This window comes from Astatotilapia calliptera, chromosome 10 (assembly GCF_900246225.1).
Source record: "Astatotilapia calliptera chromosome 10, fAstCal1.2, whole genome shotgun sequence".
Taxonomy (NCBI): domain Eukaryota; kingdom Metazoa; phylum Chordata; class Actinopteri; order Cichliformes; family Cichlidae; genus Astatotilapia; species Astatotilapia calliptera.
Window position 1 is genome coordinate 19,895,243 of NC_039311.1, and position 14,215 is coordinate 19,909,457.

The 14,215-nt window shown below is 41.5% G+C and overlaps 2 protein-coding genes across 5 annotated transcripts; one reads left to right on the top strand and one right to left on the bottom strand.

The window, feature by feature from the left end:
- Positions 1-567: 567 nt before the first annotated feature.
- Positions 568-4,867, bottom strand: LOC113030496 (ras and Rab interactor 1-like). The gene is made up of 6 exons (XM_026182003.1): positions 4,794-4,867; positions 4,047-4,238; positions 3,835-3,949; positions 2,517-2,589; positions 2,230-2,321; positions 568-1,853 (listed from the first exon to the last, which is right to left on the bottom strand). The coding sequence occupies exons 2-6, from the start codon at positions 4,236-4,238 to the stop codon at positions 691-693; spliced, it is 1,635 nt and encodes a 544-aa protein (XP_026037788.1). The 5' UTR covers positions 4,794-4,867; the 3' UTR covers positions 568-690.
- A 437-nt stretch (positions 4,868-5,304) lies between these two features.
- rbm14a (RNA binding motif protein 14a) lies at positions 5,305-14,033 on the top strand. 4 transcript variants are annotated; one of them, XM_026182002.1, is made up of 9 exons: positions 5,305-5,368; positions 6,058-6,237; positions 8,228-8,412; positions 8,662-8,844; positions 8,928-9,040; positions 9,235-9,516; positions 9,635-9,864; positions 10,018-10,428; positions 13,717-14,033. In XM_026182002.1, exons 2-9 carry the CDS (start codon positions 6,077-6,079, stop codon positions 13,718-13,720), a joined length of 1,569 nt encoding a protein of 522 aa, XP_026037787.1. In that variant the 5' UTR covers positions 5,305-5,368; positions 6,058-6,076; the 3' UTR covers positions 13,721-14,033. The 4 variants fall into 4 exon arrangements, with proteins under 4 accessions (XP_026037787.1, XP_026037784.1, XP_026037786.1 ...); XM_026181999.1 differs by lacking the exon at positions 13,717-14,033 and having other exon boundaries at positions 10,018-12,786; XM_026182001.1 differs by lacking the exon at positions 13,717-14,033 and having other exon boundaries at positions 8,931-9,040; positions 10,018-12,786.
- Positions 14,034-14,215: the final 182 nt, after the last annotated feature.

A 14,215-nucleotide genomic window follows, 5' to 3' on the forward strand; every position in this document is an offset into this window, starting at 1 on the left:
CTCTCTCTCTTTCTCAGTGTACTTCAAGAACAGTTTCCCGTCTATCCCCGAAATCTGTTTTCTGCATTATTCGCTTGCTTGTTACGCACAAGTCTACCGTTGTTTACAGCGCTGTCGGCCGATGTTTTGTTGTTTTTTTTTTCCCCTTTTACTTACTTCCGAAAAGAAAACCTAATTTCTGCCGTTCAATAGGCTTCTGAACAAATTTAAACTTTTTAAAATTATACAAAATGCAAAATGCCGTGTCTCTAATAAAACCGCTGTAACTTTAGAGGTAATGTTCATATGTTGATTAATGGTTTTTTCGTTTTTGATGTACTGTGGAATATTTTTATAAAATCCCAGGCCAGGAAAATCACCTTCATGTTTTTCTGTGTTTTATCTTCAGCTACTTTGACACAAAGGCCTCTGCTGTGACGCTCACACCTTTTGATAAAGTCTGGAAAGTGTCAGCTTCCCTTTTAATAGATACAAAAATATGTCAATGTACTGATCTGAATTATAATATTTCTGACTGTCTGAGGCAAAATTTCCCAGATTCGAATTGAATTGAATTGAATCGAATCGTGGATCGAATCGATTCTAAACATCAGTGACGATACCCAGCCCTAATCAGGAGTTTCTGCTGTTTCTTCAGTACTGCAGCTCTCCCTATCGTTTACAGAAGCAGCATTCGTTTGTAACACCAAGTCAACCTTTTCCATCTTTGTGCTGATCTTTGTATTCTCCATCCTTGTTTTCGATCACTTGTGCTTCCTCCTTCTCTTCAGCTTCACTGTCTGATCTCAACTGATCCGGTGTTGAAGGAGTGGAGTATGTATCGCTGGCCAGCTCTATCAACGGAGAGAAGGGTTGGGAGATGAAGGGAGAGAGAGAGTAGGGGACCTTAGGAGAAAGAGATGGGGACTGATAAGGCGAATGGGAGGGAGAAAGGCTGGGTGAGTCATTAGGGGAGAGAGAAATGTGCATCTTGGGAGATACAGATGGGGACTGATAAGGGGAAAGAGAGGGAGAAGCACTGGGAGAGTCACGAGGAGAGAGGGATTGAAAAATTTTGGGGAAAAGAGGAGGTGGCTTAGACGACAGTGAGGCACAATTGGGGAAACTGATTATTGGACAGGGTTTCATGTAGTCTGAGTCAGCTGGGAGATGCTCCTTTATTGCTGGTGGCTGGGCAGTAGCCTCCTCTTCTTTCACTCCCTCTTTACTTTGGCGTGCTTCCATCTGCTGCTCCTGCATCCCTGGCTGGATCTGAGGAATTGCTGATGAAGGCTGCGGTTGACCACCGCTGGGATCGTTTTGCGTCACCGGCTGGGTATGGCCGTCTTGAGCAGTTTGGCCTTTTCTCAGCTCGAGTGTTTCCTGTCCGCTCTTCTGGGCTTTACACCTCCCCTTGGTTTTTGGCATTAAAGGTGGCGGAGGTGGTGGAGCAAGCGGGGGCGACAGCATGGTCGATGTCTCTGTTGAAACCCGGACTTTGAGGCTGTGCTTGAACATGCGCCGTCTGGATAAAGTGCTCTGAGACTGCAGGAAAAGAGGGTTGATGAAACAGAGAGCGCCCAGCCCAGAGCCACAGTCCAGCTCTAAGGGACTACGCGTGGTGATCGGGCAAAACTCGTGGAACAAGGTGGAATTTAGAGACGATTTCTGGGCGGCAGCATCTGAGTCAGGTGCAGATTTATGCTGGTTGTCTGAGTCTGGCTGTGGAGCTGAGTCAGACGGAGCTGGAGAGCTTGACTGCAGTGCAGACTTAGGCAGGGCGGAGGTTGCAACATCTCGTTTCTTCTCCTTAGCTTTTCGGGGCTTAGGTGTCTCCCGTGGCCCACGGACATTTAGGTGGGAATTCCAAAACTCTACACAACAAAAAAATGTTTTGGTTATTTTAATAAGTTCATCATAACCAAATTTTACTGTGATTCTAATGCGAACAGTGATTTATTGAGTAAAGTTTACATTTTATAAGCTGCATAAATTCAACATCATTGTGACAGTAATTTACTATTGATTTATTTATTTTTTATTAAATTCACATTTTATACATAAAAGAATTAAGTAAGCAGAGGACAGAAAAGATGCACCTACACACAAACTTCCCCCAGTGGCTGCTTGCTAACCTGCGGCTGAGACATAATTAATGATGTGCTTAAATAAATCCTGGAAGATCAAAGTATTTGAAGTTGAGCATGCTTACAAAATCTTCTATTGGGGGAAAAAAATGAAATGACCAACCTATTCCCATGTGTGAGATAGACTCGAGCTCTTTGTGCGATGATGCCCTCGCTATTGCGTCAGGAAGCTCCAGAGGGAATGGTAGCACATCTCTGAAAAGAAACATGCGCCGCAGAGATTAAAAAGATCTGCATTAGTTCTTGCACATAAACAGATATTGGAATGGATTCACGTGGAAAAAGATGAAGAAGTGATGACAACGTAATAGGACTTGAGCAAGGTTAAAGAATCAAAATTATACCAAAGAACCACTAAGGAAACTGAGAATGAGGAAGGCAACATTTTACCTGCTAACACAGTAAAAGGAAATTAGTCTTGGAAGGTCTGGAAAGCTGATGGCTGAAGTCTCCAGAGACAGAGCTGCGGATGAAGAAAATTCAAATGTCAGGGATGTTTAGTGCGAGGGAACGCTGGCTGGTATTAATAATACAGCTTATCTGAGGAATTATTGAGTAGAATATTGGGTCTTTGGCCTGGAGTTTTACTTTAAAAGAAGACAATGAAAGGCATCTTTGCTTTTATCTGAATTCTAGTATTTATGTGTAAGTACTGTGTAATAGTACAGAAATGATAGTGTGTAGTTGTAGATTTAAAGCTGTCTGATATTTAATTACAGCATCTTCAGAATGAAAAGATTTTAAAGCTAGGTTAAATAAGACTCATAGAATTGCTGTGAGTCATGGTCTGTGTGCGTGTATTTTTTAATTTTTATTTGTTGCAATAAATAATAAAGTAAAAACAAGCAAATGGTGTATATAATACCTAGCCAAAAGAATATAATTAAAGAAAATGCAGATTTACATTTATATCCAGCACACGAGTACGGTGTTGTTGCTTCTCCTTGTTAAATGAGAAATTAACTGTGATTAACCACTTTTTTTTTTGCTCAATGTTACAAGCCACTCCCAGGCATGATTACTGCCCGACCTGCTGGATCAGGAAATAAATTAAATCGAACCTGTCTGACAAAGTGATGTGGGCTGAAAGATCTCAAAAAGCAACAGATCATGCCATGATATAAAGACACTCAAGAAAAGCTGAGAAACAAAGTCACTGACTTCTATCAGCGACTTTGTTTGGTGCTTTGAGACTCCACCAAACCACAGTGAGAGCCATTATCCACATATGGAGTAAACAGTGGTGAACCTTCCCAGGAGTGGCCAGCTGACTAAAATTACTCCAAGAGCACATCGACGACTCATCCAAGAGGTCACAAAAGAACAACATCTACAGACCTGCAGGCGTCACTTGCCTCAGTGTTCATGATTCATCAATAAGAAAGTGACTGGGCAAAAATGTCATACGATGGCAGACCATTCAAACTTGAAAACTCTAATATGGCTGAATCCAAACACTTCCTTCCCATCTTTGATGCCTTAATTAATGAAATTATCTCATCAAAAACTGCATTTTGTATTTACTTTGTCTAATATTAACATTTGCTCGATGATCTAACATAAGTATGGCACATATGCAACAAGAATAAAAGAAATAAGGAAGAAGCTAAATAACTTTTTCACAGCACTCTATTAAACGTTAAGATGCTTTCCTAAAATGTGAGTGGACTCTTCCAAAGACTACCAAGTGTTGAGGTAATGCTCTTACTGCCTTGCTCCTCTCTGATACCAAACTGCTGAACAAACGATGGCACGCTGTCATCTGTCAAACGCACACAGAGCACGTTTCTTTGGGACGTGCGAGACTTTCGCACCAGGAACGTCTGCAAGACAACACAAGTGATTACTGAACGCAACTGGGAGTGCATAAGAAAAGGTAGGAGAGGAAATGTGGATGTGTGTTATGTCTGTGTCTCAGACCCCGGGAGGTTCCCTCTGCAGTATGTGCAGTGCTGTGGCTGGGTTGATTGATAGCTGAAGCCAGACGGGCACTGTAAGCAGGAGACGATCCAGTACACTGATGTTTTTCAGGGAACCCTGACCCCTCAGCTTGTGCTCCGATACTTGGGTGGGCTCTGGGAAATCGTACAGGGGTTCTTCTTGCTGTGCCATCTAAACACATATGCATACAACAACATAGTTAATGTGCTCCAAATCTCCATGCAGTCTCATAATGCTACACGTGGTTATGGCATCCTTCTGGATCCCAGTAATGACAGAAAGACGGGTGAGACTGCTGCACACAAACAGACACACACTTGTACCATAAATCTGACTGGATTGGACCGGCAAGTCCAGACTTGGTAAAGCACAGCAGCTCAGACAGAGCTTAAATAAAATAGCAACCTATGGTGAAGATCTTTAAATTACAGACACACCGACAGCAAACACAAACGTCACAACAGTCATTAGATGTTAAGTAAAAAAGGAGCAAATGTCAAACTGACACACTTATCTTTCTTAATACGAACGCATCAATGGGCTGAATCTGACCGCAGCCTATACATGTCAACTTGTCTGGACCCGCACGAAGTACATTCCTCTAAAACTTGCACATTTCCTCCGCAAACTGCGCTGCACGCAGGCTTCTAGCGCTACAGTCATGTAATTGTGTGTCACAGCACGCTCATCTTATTTTTAAACAACCAACTCAAACTGTTTTACTACCTCTCTGCTCCGATTCTTCTCCTTCCTTTTTCACCTCCGGATCCACTTTATGATGGCATGCTTCGTGTTCTTCCACCAGCTTTTTTTTTTTTTTTTTTTACTACGATAGGAAGTTTACTTCTCTTTCACTCTGGCCTGTCATGACGCGTGCTCTCCGATCTGAAGATGCCTTCTTTTGCTCCTCCTCCTAACCCACCTGATCTCACCTGGAGTCAAGTCAAGTCATCATGACGTCAGACTCACGTGTTCTAGATCCACATAAGACTTGAGTTATGTCTTATTTTTGTATTACTTTTTAGTACAGATAATAGTAACAAGTCGTTTTAGAAGAGCAGTTAAACAGGGGTTAATTGGTTTAAAGTCCTGTAGTTACAGAACCCATAGCCTCCGTTCATCCATTTTGTTAGTGCTACAGTCTACTTTAGCACATTAGCGCGAAGATATGCAAGTAAAATAGTGGCTTGCCAGTAAAGTGACCGTCTTGGTGAAACTGCGCCCTCCATGTGTGCAACCCTGCCTCAGGAAACCGGATACGGATGTGAGGTTTAAATACGACAGCTCCAGGACCGCGTTGGGTAAGGCTTCTGTGTACTTTGCTGGCATAATTCAAAATTTTTGTTCAAATATGAAAACTAGACGGGCTTAGTTATTTTTTTACGATAACTGGTAACAGAGACCTGGCTTTAGCTTTGGTAGACGTTTGCTACCACTCAGATAAAACCCTCTACGTTAGCGTTAGCTGGTGTAGCTAACATTAGCTAATGCTCAACAAGATGGCCAGGAGTGTCTGGAGTTTTAGCGTGCTGCTGGTCGTGTAACGGTGCTTATAGTATGCTATATAAACAGTTACATGTAGCTATTTTTCGTCTTTTGCCATTCTGCGGCTAACCTAGGCATTTTACACACTTTAATCTGGAGGCATTTTCGCCGCCCAACTTAACGGTTTTATTAGCTTAGCTAATAATACCTCCTGGCGTCGCTGCGGCGACTGCCAAGTGGCAATCCGGCGAATACGCAAATAGCTATAAAAAAAAAACCCCGCCTGGTAATAACGCCAGATTGTGTGTGTGTGTGTGTGTGTGTGTGTGTGTGTGTGTGTGTGTGTGGGGGGGGGGGGGGATCAATCAGCTTTGATAGGCCTTTCGAGATTTTTTCAAGACAGCAAATTTCCTGTTGAGATCTACTAATCGTCTAGCTAGCCTGTTACCGTTGCTCAAATCACAAATGACCGTATGTTCCCCGCGTCATGTTTGTTCTCTTGCAGATGCCTGGTTTTTACAGAGATGAGCGGTGAGAACGTGAAGTTGTTTGTAGGGAACCTTCCTATAGATGCTACGCACGAAGAACTGAACAAGCTCTTTGGTCCATATGGAGAGATCAACACCTGCTCGTTGCTGAGACAGTATGCTTTCGTTACCCTGAAGGGAGAGGGGGCAGCAGACAGGTATAATTGATACACTGGCCATCACTGTTATTAGATATAATTAGTGTTTTGCTTTCCTAAATGTTGTTGTACATCTCGGAAATCATGTCAAAAGGAGTCATGTAGTTTACATGAAAACATACATTCTTTTCTCAAAGTATAAGAGCAGACTGAGTTCATTGTATTTAGTCATTTAAAGTAGTCCAGCTTTGTCGTTTTTAAACATGCGTCAGAAATGCAACATTTGTATTAGTGATGTTCAGTATGTGTAGTAAAGTAAAGCTAACCCCCAAAATAATTATGGCTTATCAGCAGACTCTTAAATAGAGTATTGCACAGACATCTGCCATGCATTGCTCTGTGTCTCTTTACTTAACTTTGTTCTGACCAGTTGCACTAATGTGCACAGTGGCCTTCAAAATCCTATTGTGAGTTAGGAACATCATATGATAGATAGAATCTATCTATTCCAAAACCAGAAACGTTCATTTATTTTATCATCAAGGTTGTTATACTTAAGTAAAACTAAACGTTTAAAAAAAAACAAAAAAACAACATGTCATAAACTAGACTTTAGTTAAATAAATTGAAACAAGTTGAAATGTCTTTAGTTTTAATGTTTGAGAGTTTAGTCAGATTTAGTCTACATGACATGTCATTCTCTTTCAGTTTGATTTTTTGGTATTGTAGTACATATTCTGAACCTCTTAAACGATACAGTTGGTAAGCACTATCTGCATTGTAAATAAATGATGTTTTTGTTATAGTGTTAAAACAACTCACAGAAATGAGTCCACTCTGGGAGCTACATATTTGTTACAGTACAACAATCATATCAATGAGTTATACAATATAAATTAAAGGTTAAAAGTAACAAGTATATACATATTTGACCTTTCCAGTGCTTTGACTGTTTAAAAGTAATGACTAATTATAAAAGTAATGACTAATTATAAATCCCAAGATCCATGCATAGAAGCTTAATTTGACCATTTGCTTAGCTTCACTTACCTGCTTAATACTAGTCTAATACAGTAGAAGCCTAAAACACATGCAATAGTTTACAGTTTGCAGACACCTTAAAAAAATGTCTGAGTGGAGACAAACAGTTCAGATACAAGAATTGTCTCTTTCATTATTATTAGAAATTGGAAGACCTAGGTCAAACAATAAAAGTAACAAAGTTTATAAAGGTATGAAAGAAGCAACAGGCTGCAGTATCTGAAAAACTAAGATACTAAAAAGAAAACAGGAACAGGACCATTCTCTCACCAAACACTGTTGTGGTCTGACTAATTACAGTAGCTGTTTACTTCCTATTAAAGTGCAGTTAGTAAAACAAGGAAAGGCTGCAGCAGTATTTGTTATGCTGGTATTTGATCTCTTCCATAAAGAACTCCATTAATTCTTCATGGCATAGATTCAACAGGGTCTCATCAAAGATTTTGGTTCATATTGATGTGAAATCATCTGGTCATTGCAGATTTGTCCTGCCTGCACACCTATAATGTGAGTCTGCTCTTCCAGCACATCCCAAAGGTGCTATTTTGGGTCAAGATCTAGTGACTGAAGGACATTTAAGTACAGTGAACTGATGGTCACATTCAGAATAAATATTTACCATATGAATGTTGACTTAATCATGAGACCAGGCAGTTGTTGTCCAGTCTTCTATTGTCCAATTTTGGCGAGCCTGTGCAAATTGTAGCACCAGTTTCCTGGTCTTGGATAGCAGGAAGTTGGTGTTCCATATTCAAAGTGAAATTGCCGTTCTTACTCATTCTGATGTTCAGTTTGAACCTCAGCAGGTAGTTTTCACCAAGACTACATATGTAAATGCCTTGAGTTGTTGCCATGTGACTAGCTGATTGGATATTTGCATTAATGAGCCTTTGAATAGGTGTGCTTAGGGAAGTAGGCAGTGACCGTATATTGCAGTTAAATGTTATTACTGATAGTCTCATCTGTGGTTTTGAATGTGTTTATGATTTAGCTGTTCTTACGTTAACAGGGCGATACGACATCTTGATGGCAAAGAGTACCGGGGCAGACCCCTGGTAGTCGAAGAGTCACGAGCACGCCCACCCAACTCCACTAAAGTGTTTGTGGGGAACCTCAGCGCTACATGTTCAGCAGATGACTTGCATGGGCTGTTCTCAACCTTCGGAAGAGTTTTAGACTGTGATAAAGTCAAAGGTAACGTATAAAGCCTTGTAATCTGTAAAGATTGTGTGTGAGAGAAATTTGCATCAGGATTTAATTAACTTGAGCTGGTTTGAATAAGAACAGATTTGGGGACTTTAAACTCTGAGCAAGTGACTTTTCTGGTTTGCATCGTGGTCCAATCTTTCAAGTTGATGTGACATAAAATATGGGATGCACACATTTCATTGTAAAAATCAGCCTCAGACTAATGTTGACCTTTCTCTTTCCTGTAAACTACAGCAAGGTTATGCTCAAATGTCGGCTATGCATTCGTGCATATGGAGAGGAAGGAGGAAGCCTTGGCGGCTATTGAGGCACTCAATGGGACCATGTTCAAGGGGCGTCAGTTGGCTGTAGAGCTGTCCAAAGCCCAACCTCTGATAAACCAGATTATGACAGCTGGAAATTCAGCTAACCCCACAGGTGCTGTAACAGCAGGTGATGATGAAAGGGCAATTTGTTTTCCAAGAAATGAAATGCAGCTTATGTTGTAATCATGTTTTCAGCAGGTGGCAGAGAGGGTCTTCTTCCACGACCGCCTCCGTCACTAGAGCATCATCAGAGTCAAGCAGCTGTGCTTGCTGCAGCTGCAGCTGCTGCAGCTGGATTACCCATACAAGTAAGTATATTCTCCACCAGGATGTCCACTGCCATTTGAAAGCCTTCTGCTCTTTGTTTTTCAAAGTAATGAATATCACAACTTTTTAGGAAACTTTATTGTCAGTCAAGCCTTTTATGAACTTTAATTTGAACTCCCTATATTGCACCATAGAGTTTAGACGGACTAGATTTAAGAATTTTCTTTTGTTGCAGGTTCAACAAAGTGTCCATAACTCTTTCTACAACACCACATCCTTTGACCCCACCTACGCTGCTCTGAAAGGGATCACCAGTTCTAAAGGTGCAGATGGAGTCATATATGGAGCTCTTGCCAGCCAAGTGTATGGATCTGTAGCTGACCAGGTGTTTCATGAGCTGGCAAATCACAATTCTGCAGCGGCCGCAGTTGAGGAAGAGGTGGAGCCCCAGACTGTACCAGATCCAACAACACTTTTCGAAGCAGCGAGAGCCAAGTTCTTTCAGGAGGGACAGAAGGTCTGTTAACTTTGGAGTAAAAATGTCTTGTGTGCTTGTGTGTCTATTATTGTGTTTCAGAAACGGTCATCTTATCTGTGTTGTTTTTTTGTTTTTTTTTGTTTTTTTATGACTCAAGGTTCTGGCAGAGCAGCAGGCAGGGAGAAAGGCAGCACCTTCAGATAATGAGCGGGACCGCAGCCCAATACGAGGAAATCGAGCTCCTCTCCTCCCTGACCCTGTTCCGGGTTCATTTGCTCAGATACGCCCCAAACGACGTGCCCTGCTTCCAACACCACCTGGAGCACCTGAAGACCCCGTCGCTGCCACCACCACCACAACTCCTGAAGGAGCGGATCCTGTTGCGAGGTACACATAACATTTAAAGAGCAGATAGTGATAGAAGAAAATTAAGCTTAAACCAGTTTATGATAATATAACATGGTCATATTATTGAGATTTGTGTGCCTTTTTTTTCCTGCTTATTTCTTACCTTTTCTTCAACTCTAATTTTGACTCAAGGTCATATACAGAATACTACCAACAAATGCATCAGTACCAACAGTATCAACAGTACCAGCAACAGTACCAGTACCTCCAGTATGCCTACACCAATCCTCCACCACCACCTCCGCCTCCACCGGCAACCACACAGGCACCTGCTTCCACCACAACCCCTGCACCACCAGGGACATATACAGCACTCCCGACATATGCCGCATCGGATTCCTATGCAGCACCAGGAACGTACGACACTTCGGGAAGTTATGACGCCTCATCGGGGAGCTACGACGCTTCATCCGGGAGCTACGATGCCTCCTCTGGAAGCTACGACGCCTCAGCGGGCTATGACACATCTGGAGGCTACGGGGCACCGGGAGCATATGATTCATCGGGAGCTTACGGAGCGGGAAGCTACTCCACCTCCACACCGTATGAGCAGACACCCGCACACGGGCAACCCATGCCCCCGCGCCACGATTACCCTTACCACACGCCAGAACCCCCTTATCGATAGTCCCACCCCCCTCCCACACGCTCCTTTACACATGGCAGATGTGTGATTGTGTGTGTGCGCGTGTATGTGTTTGTGTGTGTGTGTGTACGTCAGCGAGCATACATAAGGGACAGTTTAAAGGCGAAAAACAAGAGAGTGGGCAAGGTTGTGATTCTCCCCTGTTTCTCCATCTTGACCAACTAGTCTCTCAATGGATGATTACTCAGTTAAGTGGATGATTATGAGCTAGCAAGGTCTCTGGAGTAGTGGAGATGAGGGAGGCAGCTGATACTGGAGTGCTGTTAAGCATTAATAGTTCCTGTTAGATGTGATATAGAGGCACAGCTGGTTCCTTGTTGAATGTTAAAGCTTAAATTTTGCCTCAAACAAGGTTGGACTCAGAAGGTGGGTTTTCGTCACTTCAGAAGAGCTTTCTGTTCGGTGTCAGGCGAAGCCATTTTATGTACTCTACATAAAAGATTGTTGCTGCATGAAATGTGCAGTCTGGCAACTCATCGTATATTGCAGACAAAAATACAAAGTACAGATAAGTAAATTATAAACCGGTTTTATCCATGGAAACATATCCTGTCCAACTGGGACTGTATGGCTTTGTTATTGTTTTTATAAAACACTAATTTCTCTACAGGCCCATGATGTTCATTCATGACGGCCAACTTTGGGTTGGCTGCAATTTAATGTGCTGTTGAGCTGTATTGCTTTATACTAATTGTTTCTATAATTTTGTCCCCTTTTGTATATCTGTCAGGGTGTTGAAGAAACATCTCTTTGTATAATGTTGTTCAGTTAGACAGCACCTCAAACTGCAGTCTGCTATGAAGAACACAAAGTTGACTCAGCACATCTCCAACAATAACAAAGTACAAACAGTTGTGCTTGCATATTTGTTGTGGCTTTTGTAGAGTATGTAACGAGGCTTAGTCTGAAGTCATTTGTAGCGATGCTTTCGTAACAATAAACCTGTTTTGATCAGACGCACAACCTCTACATGTAATATGGTGTTTGAAGATGGAAAGCAGAGATGAGGTAAAAGGAAGTTTGAGTGGTTAATCAAATTGATTGTTTCATTTACTGAGGAAATTTGATCTCGTACAGATTGAAATTGTGTTGTTAAATTGACCAGATGGCATCTCAAATAATGTATCAGGCTGGTTTCACTTAAGCCCCTTTCAGACATGGGATAGAAAACATCAGTCTTGTAGATAGACAGCACTTGGATTATACATGAATTCTTCTCACGGCTTCGTTCAGGCACACAAACAGCTTTCAATATATCCAAAAGACCTATCTCACTGGTGTCATTGGGCATTGTAAGCATCACTCTGTAGATGTAGTTTCACTTGAGAACATTTGTTCTCTCCTTCATCGTCAGTACCAGCAGGGTTTCTCTGCTTTTGAGTGTGTGGGCTGCTGACTGAGCAGCTTCTCCCACACAAGCTCAGAGACATCATCCTGTCTTCTGGACTGAATAAAGCAAACACATACACTTGATTATTGTTTTTGACGCACATGTGACAGCATGCATCCAGACATGCACCATATTAAAAGAAATATGTAAGTCTTACTAGGTAGACCTAGTGAGATTGCTGTGTCTGAAAGGGGTTTTAGCTGACGGTGTAGTCTTAAAAAAATTAAAGAATGGGGGCTGTTCACATGAAAACATTTCCTGAGCTTACTCATTTGCAGGGTGAGAGGAGTGACTTTGAGGTAAATTTCTAGACCATCCTCCTAACATACAAGAGTTGGACTGGTTTTTGATGGATATAAGCAGTGTGTGAATAACCTGCTTGATGTTTCATAGTTTTGCTATTTTGGGCAGTATCGATTAAAGCAGAGTAGACCCACAAGAGTGCATGATTTCAGTTGAGGTAGATGATTATAATTTACCTTACTTTTCTTCCCCTCTTGGCTTTCTGTAAATCTTGAGGTCTGTGCAAACAAAAATATGTTCCAACCTCAGGAACTGAATATGTCCTGTCAGTTTTTGCTTTAAAGGTCGGTTTTGCCTTTAAATGTCAGAACAGTCTTCACGTAATTTAGTAGTTATTCACACTTAGTTCTTGTTTTGTGTTCAATGCATCCACATCTTTCTCTGATTATAAGCAACATTCAGTTGTTCAATAGTTTTGGGGTTTTTTTTTGTTGGTTTTGTATATATGTGAATTTATAAGAGCCAGGAGGAATGTCAGCAAGCGATGCATGGCCAATGGAGCTAATAGAATTTGAGCAATTAAAATTCAACTTTTAATTTTTCTTTCCTCTTTATTTTTTTATTTTTTGACATCTTCCATTAGTTTCCTTTTTTTTTTTTTTTTTTTTTTTTTTTTTGGAAGTCTCATCAGCTTCTGTCACACCTTTGGTCTCATGGATAGTTGTGATTTAGACGGAAAGAAAATCTACAATTTGGTACAAATGTAAATATTTAAAAAGATGCCAACCAACATTTGGTAGGAATATTGACTGTTAATAAAAACATAGTGATTGTATTTCTTTCTAAACAGTTGGAGACCTGGTGTAGTTGGACAGTTCAGTTGTACCAGACTCGTAAAAAGAGGCAGCCGTTTGTATGGCAGGGAGGGATTACAGTTGTGCTGTAGCATGTAGTGAGTGATGGTGAGTTGTAGTGGCATTGGCGAGTGAAGTAAAAAGAGAAAGCAACTGTGTGTGTGTGTGTGTGTGTGTGTATCGAAGGGTTTTAAGCTGAGCAGACTTCAGGTGATGTTCTCAGTGCTGATGGTGATACGAAAGTCGTTTTGGATTTTGTAGAGGCCACTGATTTTTCCCGGGCAGAAGTGAGAAGGCACGAAGACCTTTCCTTTTCTCTTCTGATCTCACCAGAAGCACACACAGGCTTTCTCAGCATCCAAATCACACCTAGACAACTTTCACCTTATAACTGGGTTAGTTCATATAATTTATAACAGACAACACGTGCGATGCAGTGCAAATAATACTAATGCACACCTGATTCTTCTTGCATTTCATGACTCTCAATAGTTGCTCCGATGTGATTGTACCACACATTAGCTACTCGCATTACTTCTCATTCAGCACGTGAACTGATAGTGCTGCGATTATTTTTCAGTGACACATAGCCTCTCTACATTTCCACATTATTCCACCTTCTCCATGTGAACTGTTAGTTGCTTGCCTTGTTGTTGCTGCTGCTCCAGCCACCTTCTTCCTCTTGCTGATTATTGCAGCTAGAGTGGGAGGGAGCCAAACTGAGCCCTTGCCCTGGACGTACGGCACACGCAGCTGTAGCGTGGAATGGGGGAAAAAAGCAGCGTTAGGCCTGAAACTGCTGTGGACGATGGGGGGTCTCCCCACTAAGGTAAACACTCAGACCACACACTCAGACCCCTCCCCGAAACACGCCTACACACTCACCAGCACACACACGCCGTACAGATGCTCCTGTGTCCATACTTCTTACATCTCACTTGCCTTCAGGGATTCAGATTTGTCCGGATTTTGGAATTTTTTTTATTTTTTGAAACAACTCACCCATCTTTTTTCTCTTCTTATTAATGTTTGTTTGGGGTTTTGGGGTTTTTTTTTCTTTTCTTTTCTTTTTTTTTTTTTCTTCTTTTTTTTAAATGGGAGATTTTTATTTATTTTTTATTTTTATTTTCCTGTTCAAATCCTTACATTTCCCCTCCCTCCTCCCCTCAAGTTTTCTCTGCTCATACATTCCTGCTC

Coding starts and splice junctions, on each gene's coding strand:
- LOC113030496 (XM_026182003.1), bottom strand. CDS start 4,238: ATGGCACAGCAAGAAGAACCCCTGTACGATTTCCCAGAGCCCACCCAA. Junction 3,950..4,046: donor TGCAGAGGGAACCTCCCGGG/GTCTGAGACACA, acceptor GTTGTCTTGCAG/ACGTTCCTGGTGCGAAAGTC. Junction 2,322..2,516: donor TCCTTTTACTGTGTTAGCAG/GTAAAATGTTGC, acceptor GTTTCTTTTCAG/AGATGTGCTACCATTCCCTC.
- rbm14a (XM_026181999.1), top strand. CDS start 6,077: ATGAGCGGTGAGAACGTGAAGTTGTTTGTAGGGAACCTTCCTATAGAT. Junction 6,238..8,227: donor GGAGAGGGGGCAGCAGACAG/GTATAATTGATA, acceptor TTACGTTAACAG/GGCGATACGACATCTTGATG. Junction 8,845..8,927: donor AAATTCAGCTAACCCCACAG/GTGCTGTAACAG, acceptor TCATGTTTTCAG/CAGGTGGCAGAGAGGGTCTT.